Consider the following 13,197-nt stretch of genomic DNA (forward strand, 5'->3'; position numbering starts at 1 on the left):
TAAGTACGAGGAAATAAATAATAAAGGCTTTTTTAATTCGTAGTATGAGGCTGAGACTGAGTTCACTTTGTAGTCCGCCCATTATTGGGCCTATTGTAATAGTCCCGGCTAGTAGATGAGTGTAAAACAATCGGCGAAATTAGAATTGGCAGAGGAAACCGAAGTACTGGGGGAAAACCTACCTCAATATCACTTTATCCACCACACATCCCACATGACCCAACCTGGGATCGAACCCGAACAGGCACGACACGAAACCGGTGACTAACCTCCTAAGCTAAGGCACGGCTGATAAGAGAGACTTTGTCTTTCCTGATGGAGCCAGTCTAACCGAAATCACGTAATAATCTTTTTTGTCACAGGAATGCCCTACCGGAATGGTGGACGAGGAATCGTTCAAGAACATCTTCTCACAGTTTTTCCCGCAAGGAGGTGAGTACCTGCTTTCGAAGCATCCTGTTACTTATTAACTTGCATTGAAACATGTGTCTGCGTTACATTTGGCACTGTTACTATACTGAGACCGCAGAAAGAGGCCTCATGGATCTACCTCTCCTTCGAGTTGTAACGCTTCCCCCTCCAGGGCACTACCCTACATTCCTCTTCATTCGTCTAGCCATTCTGGTTACAGGGATGATGGTAGTGATAACCACGTGACCACCACCGGCATAGCGACAGACGCTTTGGGCTGTCTGAAGGGGAATAGAGCAGTAGGCAGAGAGTGGGGAGTTTGATCCCCACCATTCACGGAACTTCTTTCCGCGCCCTCGGGATAGATGTAGTAGAAACTGCCAGTTAGGGCCACTTCAGACAACAGCCAAATTTTCTCAGCGAATGCAGAAGTCATGGGTTCTCTGCGTACACTCACGTTAGATTTACATGTATCATTGATAGTATTGAATATGTTGCTTTTCCTTTCACTGAAAATGAAATATAAATTGCGATATGAAACAGGATACAATTTGCAAATTTATGGTATAGCATTGTATATTTAATATCTCGCTCTCTGTTAATATATTGTCACGTACCCTGGTAACAACAAACTCCGTGGTTTTAGTCCGCAAGCGGACTATACCAACCGAGCGACCTCCGTTTGTCGGCTAAGTTAGTGCCAATTTTAGCAGATAGAGGGTGTCGCGTGGTCAGCGCAACGAATCCCCACTGTCGTTAGTTTCGGTTTTCTAGTCCTGAGCCGCTATTACTTGAAATAGCTCCTCAGTTATCCTCACGAGGCTTAGCGGACCCCATTCCAGACCCAGTACTTCTCAGAAAATCTTGTAGCACCGGGGATCGAACCCTGTAGTCAGGAACTCTGACCACTAGATCACAGAGGCAGTTGTATCTTGGTAACGCGACACGTAATTAATGGGTTTCAGATTAGACAAATTGATTTATTGGATAATCTCACCAGGCGGAACTACAGATAATTATAAGATACTCAGATTACTTTAACTATAATACACAAAACAAGGTCTTCAACGTCTGCTTGCTTGAGGGATGTCTGCCTCTCGAAAGCACGCTACTTCACTTCTGAACTTCTGACTTCTGAACTGGCACCCATTTATACCTGCTGGGTGGCTGGGTTAGCAAACACCTCCCTGAAGAGTTCTGGTTGTCATTTCCGTGGTAACAGTCTGCCTATGTACGCGTTGTCACGTGAACGCATTTACAGTTGTCACTCAGGCAACGATGTATTCACTGCTCCCTGCTGTAGCAGAAACATGACTACCGAGCCGTTGGCTGGCAATGGACGCCCGCTGTGATTCCGATATTCCGACTTTTAGGCGGCACGTCACAGTATTATAACACCGTGCCACTGTGTGCTGGACTTTAAGTGTAGTGAAACGTTCTGGTGCCGTCTGATTATTCTCTCTCTGGCTATACAAAGTGGAGAAGTGAGAGGCAATTATGCTGAAGCTTGGGACCACTGATCAGGAAGTAGGGGAGTACTATAGTGTTCACATAGAAAATACCTTCCGCATATCGCGTCGAGTAACGAAGAAGTTTCTAGTGGTCAGAGTTCCTGGCTACAGATCCAGAGGTCCCGGGTTCTAGTCCCGGCGCTATCACATTTTCTGAGAAGTAGTGGGTATGGAACGGGGTCCACATAGCCTCGTGAAGATAATTGAGGAGCTACTTGAATGGAAAAGTAGTGGCTCCGGTCTAGAAAACCGAAATTAACGGCCGCGGAGATTTGTTGCGCTGACCACGCGACACTCTCTATCCGCTAAAGTTGGCAATAACTTAGCCGACAAGCGGCGGTCGCTCGGTCAGTATAGTTCGCTTGCGGACTACAGCCATGGAGTTTTTTGTTTTTTTAGTTCGGTACTTATGAATTTGTTTGATAATTTCCTTGTTGAACGATGCTGTATCATTTGCACTGGAACAGCCGCTTTGGGAACGGATATGTAGTAATGTTATTTTTTCATAATGAATGGAAGTGTGTGTGTGTGTGTTTCGCTGAGATGGAGTCTCCACAAAGTCGCCGCTGTACCTCACACAGCCGGAGACACGGCGATAGAACTGTACGCTATCAGTTAGCTGACACACTGTGAACACTGTGGCTTCACCACATAAAGTGAGCTTAGATTTCAGATTAAAATATTCCTCCCATAGAAGATTTATGTCTTCTTTGAGGTGACGCCGTGTAATTTGGTAGATAAGTTGAAACATTTTAGAGGAACGAGCTTACTTAATCTTCAGTATGTGGTAAAAAAATAAACTTTCCTAAGAGTTTAGAACTACTTCTCTGTTTTAGCTTTAATGCACTTTCTGTTCTGTTTGAGCCAACACTCGCCCCTTTCGTCACGAAAGAAAATGTTCAAATGTGACCGTATGAATGATTCACACGTCACAGTTCGAAGTCTGGAAGCCCCTAGCGTCACTGCCAACTGACAACGCGTTAAAAATATACTTCCATCTGCGTACCAGTCGGTCGGATTATTAAAGTTTCATTACTCCTAAGATCCGTGATGCTTACCCGTCTGAAGCACAGTAATTACTGTATTTATTCAGTGACTACCAGCAAGTACGTTAAAATTCCAACGGAAATTATTGCAGTTTTCAACGGCTTTTAAATCTGGAACATCAACTGTACTGAGAAAATACTTGCCCTGCACATGCAACTGTTTTTTTCTTTGACCACAAACTTTGTCAGAAATATGCGTCAGTAACTTATAAAACCTTGCCGGTCACGGTAGCCGAGCGGTCTAAGGCATGTACTGTTTTCTCTCGCTCGGAAGCCGGGATCGTGGGTTCGAATCTCACTCAGGGCATGGATGTTTGGTGTCGTTTTTCTGTGTTTGTGTACAGGTAGAGGCCTTGCGACGAGCTGATCACCTGCCCAAGGAGTCCTACTGAATATGTAAGATCTAGTAAACCGAAGTGAAAACGGAGAGTTTCATGGAGATAGGCCTAGGCCCAAATGAGGGCTGTAGCGCCAGGGGGGGGGGGAAGAAAACTTATAAAACCTTGGAAGGACAGCCAAAATTATAGACCTACTGATGTGCTAAACCGGCTGTTGGTTCCACCTAACCTCCTGCCCAGATGGTACCGAGCGAGTTTTTTCCACGGGAATAAAGCGGCCGGGGTGTGAAGCTGAGCACTAACATCCATCTACTGCCAAAACTAAGAATCCTTGCAATTGCGCGTGTATGCATAGCGGTATTTCTTTATTGCTAGTGGGGTGGGACTAAGTCCCTTGTACTGCGGCCACTTCTGGCCTATTGTACCAGCCCCAGATGATAGGTGAGGGTGATTGTGGAGCAGTTGGTGGAATGAAGATTGGCAGGGGAAACCGAAGCACTCAGAGAAAACCTGCCCCAGCGCCATTGTCCACCACAAATCCCACTTGACCAGACCCAGGATCGAACCCGGGCCGCCGCGGTGGGAAGCCAGCGACTAACCGCTTGAGCTATAGCGCGGCCCTGCATACCGGTAACTCCCTTATACCATATTCGGGAGGTACTGGGGTTGAATTTTACCCCGACTATGGATCGGGCAGGCTTGCCAATTCATCATTCGTCTGTCTTCATGAGGCGACGTTTCGTTAAGCACAAGGACAATTGTGTTTTTACATGCTCACTAAGCCTGACAGGACGGGAGTGCGTACTGAAGAATGTTGCTGTTTGCGTCCACACTACGGACTCATTTCCGTGGATCTGTCTTTATCGCTGCCATCTTTTGCTTCTATTCAAATTATTACCAGCTCTTCACTGAACTCTTGACGTTCTGCATGTATAATGATTAAGATGGTGGACTGAAATGCCGTTATTTACCGTGTGCGGGACACAGACGGTGATGTTGTTACGTCATAGACAGATACTGATGTACATCGCCACGTTACTAGATTCGGCTTTAAACATATTATGTGGCATGTCAGCTGAAAGCCAGCAGAGACAGCCGTTGCTAGGGAACGGATATGTAAACACCCGTTGTTAGGCGATGCCTCAGTAGCCGTCACTTGATAGCCGTAAGTGCACACGCACGTAATAATAGAAGAGCTGTCGGAAGCAGTGTTTTCTGTGCTGTCCGTGCCGAGTATTCCAGAGAGTCTGCAGGCAGACAGTTGAGCCTAGAGCAAATGCTAAATTGGTACACAAATTCAAAGTTGCACTGCATGCTTCACATGCAGCCTGATATAGCCCTCCAAACGTTAGCTAAAATGTTACTATAATGCACTCCTTCCAGCGTCATAAAAATAATAAATAAATAAATAAATAAAAACAAACTAACACAGAATCCGATCATATGCTTTACCTGCACAAGAAGGACAAGCGGGCACTGCCTGTGAACCTCCAAAACTGGAGATATAATTTCTTACCCCCCCTCCCCCAATGTAGTGTCTCTCACTACCCCCCCCCCCCCACTTCTTTCTTCTTTCTCTAGCGATATCTAAATTCCGGATTATGGGGTTACTTACTACATACACGNAAAGAAACTACTAAGCAACGGCTAATGAAGATCGTGACTAAGAACACTTAATCTGTGTGTGAGTGATTTGTAAAGTGTAGTCACGAGTTGTGTGTTAAAATGTGTCCATTATATCCGACTACCAATCCTAGCCCTGTCTCTAGTTACAATCAAACGCGTGAAAACTAGGAATAAAATTTTCTTACCGGAAATATCATTGAATGCATAACACTTTTCATTCATAAAGTTGCCACCTGAAGACGCTACATATCCTCAAAGATGTTTTAGACGAAGAATATCTTTTCCTTCGAAGTCACTTCATCTTTCAGCAAAGGCTACTCCTGGATATTAATATTTAAAATGTAAGCTATTAATGTGCTGTAGTTCTGTTTGTGCTTATTTCTGAAACGCAGAAGAACTTCTAGAAAACCTTGCTCCGCTTAAGAACGAGCATTCGCTACATTTACTGTCATGCAGCAATTTGTATTTGTGCAACTTCTATCATAGGCTTCTTAGAGGAGGGAGACGGATTCCTTGACTTCAGTTTTGCAAAAATATTAGCTGAAGCTCGGATGAAAACTGACACTCCAAGATTTGCAGTAGCTGTCTTCAGATCTACGGGGTTCTGCCCATTTAATCCGGACGTCATACCGGAAACGACCTTTGCTCTCAGCTCTGTCTCAGAGCGCCTGTTACACTGCGACGTCAACTGAAGCCGGGAAGCTCCATCGGGAAGTATAAATTAGGAACGGTCTGCGACTCAAAAAGAAGTTGCAATCTCCTGTTCTAAGTGAGCGGGTCCTTCTGTCGGGAAGACAGTGTCTTCTGCAAGGCTGCCGTTCCTCGGCGATCCCTCCGTAAGAATTCGGTTTTGGTGACGAAATGTCTCTTCCAGAGCGAGTCAGGGAAGAGAACAAATGTAGATGCTGCGAAGACTAAAACCGACAAAAGAAACAAGGAAAGAGGAAGAAAAGTGACATTTTTGTGGGCTGCAGCCATCTGCTCACGCTGTTTCCTCGCTCGCGGATTTTTCTGCCCTGAAGATGGAGGTGATATATTCCTCCGAAACGTCGGCTCACATAAGATCTACATGGCGCAACATCCCAGAAGACGGCATTCTTCATAATCATTGCTGTGAAAACCTCAAATCTTATTATTTGTCTTTTGTTCCGTCTTGAGTCATTTTCGTTAAGGTTGCCGAGTTGAAAAGACCAGCCGGTTAATCGTGATTAGAGAAATAATCGCTGTTTAATGCGAGAATCATGTAGAACACGTAAATGCACTGTGTCGACAGAATGAAGAGATTTGTATTAGTGTTGAAGCAGACGCCACGTGCTTTACAGGATTCTAGTGACTGTCGAAGGTCCTGTGACAATGCGCGATTCGTTACGCCAATATTATACGGGACTCTGGCCATTGTCTGGGATATACATAAAGTTTCGGAAACTAGATCCCTTTCCGCCATCAGTCGTGCGTAAAACTTTGTACAACGCAGGCTGCTGTCTGTTCACAGGGATCATATTTCGTGTATGTGTGTGTGTATGTATGTATGTGTACATATGTTGCCTAAACCGTCTCTTCTCTATATGTGCTTTAAAATTAGATACATTTTGCTGAACTCAGCTTCTAAAAACAAAAAAAAATATGATCACTTGATGCAATAAACTTTTACCACTTACTGGTATATCGTTTTGTGCAGTATAAAATAGCGATAAGTAACATCTGCATTCATATGAAGCGTTATTTATGCAGGGTAAGCCTACTTATTTTCGTGGACATGCAGCGATTTTTTCACAATATAAAACTCTAAATTCATCACGAAATTATGTGACGGTTCCGCAGTTCTCCATAGATACCTCTTCAGTTGAACAAGGTAGGTTTAGAGACAATATGCTACGGAAATGATTTTCCTCATTAAACAATCGTAAATAAAAATTTAAATGCAGTCTAAATGCATTTTGTATCATCATCATCATCATCAATAATCTGTCAGACGACAGGTCCACAGTCTCTTCCAAAACAATTCCTCCACTTAATGCGATCTAGAGCTTTCTCATTCAAATGACAGTATCCTTTTCTGTCCCCAAGGTCATCCAGCATCTTCTTATGTCTTCTTCCTCGTCTTCTTGTCACTTCTATCCGCCCCTCTATCTTTCCTTCAATAACTTCTTTTAGAAGGCAGTTTCTGCGTAAAACATGACCAATCCAATTAGCTTTCTGTTTTCTTATTTCGTGTAGGATATTCCTCTGCTCACTGACTCTAATTAACACTTCTTCATTTCTCACATAATCGGTCCAACTGATCTTCTCCATCCTTCTCCAACACCACATTTCGAAGCTTTCCCGTTCTGGTCTACTATAACGGTCCAAAAAATCCTGAATCTATCAGAATAAATTGTTCTCGTTTCGGTGTTAAGTCACTGTTGCACTGGATCTTACCATGACTGATGTTTATTTGGGATTCATTTTCATCGTCAGCAATAATTATCCGGTTCTCCAGGGTGTTATTTTGACTGGTCTTAGGAAAACTTCTTAGAGTTGGTGTCCGCCCGGAAAACGTACTTGTTCTCACATCCGTAAGCTTTCCTCTGGCTCGACTCGATCATCTCCACGTTGAACTCCCGGTCTTCCGTAAATGTTGCCACTTTTCACAGCCTCCTATCACGAAAATGGCATCATACGTCGTCGTTCTTCTATAGTGCCTTGCCTAAAACATCTCTGAAGTTGCGTCATAGTCAGATAGTGATGTAGATCGTTACGTCATCATTCCAGGGTGGTTATAGCATATTTTCAACACATGATGAGAACAGAAATCGCCACACTGTTGATGTCCTTGAATGCCCAGGGACTTTTCTTCGACAAGGCCGCTTAGTCAAGGAATGACGTCCCCACAAAGATGTTTTAGACAGTTATGAGCCAGACATTATGGCTGTTATTCCAAGGTCATTGGAAATGGAGCTGGTGCAAAGGCGCGAATGTTCATATAGTTGACATATGTCACATCGATCATCAGTTTTGTGGGCAAGCGAGTTTACTTTTCAGTTTTAGTCTTTTAAGCAGTTTGTTGAGCCAGTGTGTCTAGAACCAGAACTCATTGCTTATCTTGTTCTGTGTTACAGATGCCAGCCAGTATGCCCACTATGTGTTTAACACGATCAAACACAACCAGACGGGGAAAATAAGCTTCGAGGTGAGTGACGAGTAATATACTTCCCTTATATTGTACCTTCATCGTGTCGTCAAGAATTCTGCCTTGTGGGGGTGTGTGACGCTGTGGGTCCCGGTAGTTGACCGACATTTCAGAGGAACGTGCTGTTTTTATCACCAGGGTCTAAGGTATACTAAGCAAACAACCAGCAAGAACCAGATAGCAGGCAAACAAGCACCGCATGGGAACCTGTGAAGGAGGCCAGACAGAACCAGTAGGCGCAAGGACAGCAGAAGGTGTTGGCACAGAACAGTGTATGTACTTCGCACTTGAAGAAGTGGGGACGTGGTTTCCGCTGGGCTGGTCGTCCTCTTAGCCGCTTGTTTCTTAGTCGTCTGCGTAATATACCTTCTAACCTGAAGTAGGAAATAGTACGTTTCTCCGAAATGTCGGCGAATTTCTACCCAGCGACACAACACGACATCTCAGAAAGATCTAAAATGGAATGTATCATATTTTGTGAGAAATGACTATCTCGCGCAGTGGCTGTGAACGACACTGCTTTTGGGTGATAGAAGTTTCGGAGGAAAGTACTGCCTCCATCTTCAGGGTCGAAGAAAAAGCCCGGCAAGCACAGTGACGCCTGGTAGTGTGGTAGAAATTTATCGACATATCTGAGGACGCTTGATACCAGAGTTCTTGGCTTAATATTCAACCTTGAAGCTGGAGACACTACTTCCGTACCTTAACTTCTACCAGACTACATGGCGTCACATCTCAGAACCTTCAGATCTCTTCAGATTTTACCCGCTTTGCTAACCTTTAGAAATGAATTCAGTTGTCCCGACTATGACGGTACAGTGAGATTCAGAATTGCTCTATAACAGATCTGCTCTGTGTGCTCAATCGAAACAAGAGCGAGTTGTAGCCTATTGATACAGTAGTCGCCCACTCAGATTAGGCAGCTTTGTTGACACTGACGCGATGATCAGCCCACTCCTGGGCACGTGTTACTTGTCTTCACTGCCAGCCCACATCGCAGCCATGTTTCGTCTGCACCGAACACATTGTTCATGGGTCGTTTAATTACGAAATTCATGGAAATACGAACTGGAGGAGGGGCATAACATTTCTGGAGCGCAGCTGGAGAAATTTCAGCAGCAACAGACTGGGTTTCCGTTTCTCGTTAGAACATGAAGGACAGTCAGTACTTGGACTGTCCGAGCCAGTTTTGGATCACAGACATGGAAGCATAAACCGACGGCACGCGACGACTGAGAGCAGAAAGTAAAGTTGTCTGTATACTCAGCAAAGCACCACGTCGGGCACAGAGAGAAGAGGTATAGCACAACGAGTTTTTAACTTTGGGACTAGATGCGAGTTGTGGTTAGTCCCCTGTGCCGACGCCGACGCCAACGCCTATTACGACCATATGGACGGACAGACATGGTGCATTTCTGGAACTTTTTGTTGCGAATTCGGCACAGCTCATAAGTCGAATTTTTTAATTTAGTATATAAGACAGGAGCCGGGGTAGCGTAGTCGGTATAGCGACTGGCTGGACGGCGGAGGGTTTGGAATTCGAGTCCCGGTAGTGTCAATAATTTTCTCTTCTCCAAGACGCCCAGGCCGGCTCTGGGGTCCATCGAACTTCTTATCCAATGGGTACCGATTGCACTTTCCCTGGGGGTAAAGCGGCCGGGGCATGAAGCTTACCACTCACCTCCAGCTAGTGACAAGGTCAAGAAAATATGGATCTATACATCCACTTCCTTATACACCTTCATGGCGTAGTGCTTAATTCGTTAAGCACAGGGACATATAAAGTAGATGTTCATGACGTAGCGATACGTATGGAAAGGAAATTCGAGTTTAATTCACACCACAGAATCTGAAATTTAATATATTTTTTATTTATTTAGTAAGGAATCAGAATCTACAATTCTATAAGCTAGTTTGCTGGCGTAAGAGCTGTGATGCTCTTTAATGACGTGATGAGTCCCTTCCCCAGTGGGAGGTTCCTCTTAGTTTTCTTTCAGGTCAGCGGGCCAGTATCTTCTGAGTCTTCGATTGTGCTGCGGTTCAACGAGTGGCTGTAGTATGTCGTTTGGGTGATTTGCTAGTTTGTTGTGGTGTGTGGTACTTTTTTCTCTGATGACGTCCTTGATGTATGGTATATTTAAATCTGTATGTAACGTTTGGTTGTTTACATACCAGGGTGCATTTGTTATAATTATAAGTATTTCTGACTGGCTTCTCTGGATTATTGATATATCTGATTTGCTGGCACAACCCCAGAGCTCGATTCCGTAAGCCCAGATTGGTTTGATTATTGTCTTATAAAGCAGAACTTTGTTTTCTATGAATAGGTTGGATCTTCTTCCAATTAACCAATTTAGCTCCTTGGTTTGCAAGTCTGTCTGTTTGCGCTTATGGATTGTGTGGTCTTTTCAAGTGAGTCTACTATCCATATGGATTCCAAAATATTTAACACTTGGAGACTGTGGAATATTGTTGTTATTCAGTCTTACTTGTGGACAGTGCTCTCGCCTTAGTGTAAAGTTCACTTGGATAGTTTTAGTCTCGTTTATTTTAATTTTCCATTTGTGTAGCCATCCCTGTATTTGGTTTAAGTGGTTTTGTAGGATACTGGTGGCCTTTGCTGGATCGGCATGGGTTGCTAGGATGACTGTACCATCTGCGAAGGTTCCTGTGGTGGTGTTAACATCCGTTGGTAGGTCCGCCGTATAGAGTAGGTATAATAGTAGTCCTACTACACTGCCTTGTGGTACCCCAGAGTTTATAGTAAAGTTAATAGATATTGCTTGATTGATTCATACTCTGGATTCCCTGTCGTTGATGTCGGACTACATCAATTTGTAGTAATTTATGGGGAGATTCTGTTTAATTTTATATAATAGTCCTCTGTCCTAGACTTTATCAAAGGCTTGCTTTATATCTAGGAATACGGAGGTACAGTATTTTCTTTACGATCGAGTGCTTGGTTTATGGTATAGGCTACTCTGTGTGTTTGCTGTACAGTTGAATGTTGTTCTCGAAAGCCAAATTGATGTCGTTGTAGCCAATCTTCTGTGTAGGGATCGTTGTTTATTATTTGAATCAGGAGTGAAATTTAATATAAATTAACAGGTTTCGCAACCTCGATATTAATTCCTATTCATGGAGTGAACGAATCATCCACATTCATGAATTAGGTAGAGAAAAACATGTTAACGAACTTAGTTTCGCCTTTTCCTCGGTTTGCGGCACGTCTCCAACAAACCGTGGACCAATATGGCCACGCATCAAGCCTCAGCAATTGGAGAAGTGTTGCCACAGGAGCTTTGTGAGATCCAGCTACGGGATTGGTTGTGCCCTGTTGACAGCTGTCAGCACGTCGACACGAATTCCTTTGCCGAACAGTGCACTCGTAGTTGAGATTTCTTAAACTCACGACGATGAATACTAGGATTCCTATCTTTCGTGGTGTGACACCGTGCATTTTGATAGATTTGTAGGTGCCAACATTTCGGAGGAACCATCTGCTTCTTTCTTTGGGCCATCTGAAAACACACGGCGTCATAGGATTCCAAATGAGATCTGAGATTCTTCCACAGGTCATCTGGACCGTGCCTGACGAAGAGCAAGCTCTGCTGCTTGTAATTTCTGAAGCAACGACAGCGAAAATGAAACGTTCAGTTACGTAAGATCCCCAGCCACATATAGGCTACCCTTGTTACACAGCCAACAGGCAGGTTGCTACATAATTCAGTGCCAGGGGTCGCGCGTGTTCCGACCGCGGTTGTGGTGCTAAATGCACGGCGATTTATATTTCATCAGCACAGACATTAGACCCTGTTGTCACAGAGGTATTGTCCAGCCGCTCCGGAGGTTTGGGGATCTGGAGATGGGATGTGACGCCGTGTAGTCCTGTAGAAGTTTGCCGACATTTTAGAGGAACTTATTGCCTCTCTCTTCATGGTCGGTGAGTAAGGTGCTTGCTTCTGTCACTATTCGACTATGAAAACGGAGATATTGAGATGCCCCGAAACGTCGGCTAGTTGTAGGAACTATTAATTCTGCCGGTGGGTAAGTTTCTTCGAGCTTGTATTTTGTATTGTCTTAGCATTCGGTGTTACGACAGCCATGTGATGACGCGAAGCCTGCGGTAAGTCAGCAGTGCAGCATTACTCGTACGTGCCATGCACGAGAGTAGATCAGGGTACAAAAAATGGGTGAAGTCCCTGTGCTTAATTGAGCAATGAACCACGAACGCATTTTTCAATTGACCTAATCCTTCCAGCCGCACTACGGCCCTGGGCTCGACTCAGCTTCTAACAGAAATGAGCGAAATGAGTACCAGGAATTTTCCTGGGATAAAGTTCGGCCGGCGCGTAAGGCTGATTACCTCACCGCCAACTGTGAGCTGATTATCTAGAAAATGTGGGATCCTCTACGTCTCACAATCATACTTGCCTCCACGGCTTCTTACAGGGATATCTATATCTTTATTCATTAGTCATCGCACCATCCGACGCTAAATAATCTTGATACTAAAAGAGTCGGCAGATAACTCACAAAGAACAACGTTTCAGAGTGGTTTATGCCACACACGGCGTGCCTGTAGCGTAATTACGGGATTGCGCCCCTGGGAGGGGTCCTCGGAGGGAGGAAGAGAACTTCAAAGCTTTCCCCATTACTGAGAAGGTGCGAGGTAGGGCCAATTAGCCACTGGTTTGCCTATGACGTCACAACAAACCGTGGGACCCCACTGCTGTTTTGCCGTCCTCTGTTGCAGAAGTTCAGTTTGCTAGTTGCCACTAGCAATGCATACAGGAATACCACACCACAATAATCCGTTCACTCGCCTGAAGACTGAGACAGCAAGAATTGTCTGCAGTCTAGCTGCAGTTGTCAGTACAACTTCCGTGAGGCATGAGTACTGGGCCCAACATGAATAGCTTCCCCTGGTTTTTTGAGCCACAAGATGCGAATAATGTTATTTAGATATCTTAGTCATTTCAATCCTGAAATTCATCGAAATTATTAAAAAACCCAGTTCGTACCTCACAGGGAACACACTATGTCTCGTCTACAAAGCCCAACCGATTAATGCTGTTTAGGGAAATAATCGCTGT

General features: G+C 44.4%; 1 protein-coding gene across 7 annotated transcripts in view; it reads left to right on the forward strand.

Moving 5' to 3' along the window:
• Nucleotides 1–13,197, forward strand: part of LOC111872245 (Kv channel-interacting protein 2) — a 324,290-nt gene that overhangs the window by 281,218 nt on the left and 29,875 nt on the right. For all 7 annotated transcript variants that reach the window (XM_023865942.2, XM_033754627.1, XM_023865947.2 and 4 more), the window contains 2 exons: nucleotides 363–432; nucleotides 8,031–8,101. In XM_023865942.2, coding sequence (XP_023721710.1) covers nucleotides 363–432; nucleotides 8,031–8,101 — 141 coding nt within the window. The remainder of the gene's footprint in view (nucleotides 1–362; nucleotides 433–8,030; nucleotides 8,102–13,197) is intronic.

Source organism: Cryptotermes secundus, unplaced genomic scaffold (assembly GCF_002891405.2).
Source record: "Cryptotermes secundus unplaced genomic scaffold, Csec_1.0 scaffold860, whole genome shotgun sequence".
NCBI classification, from domain to species: domain Eukaryota; kingdom Metazoa; phylum Arthropoda; class Insecta; order Blattodea; family Kalotermitidae; genus Cryptotermes; species Cryptotermes secundus.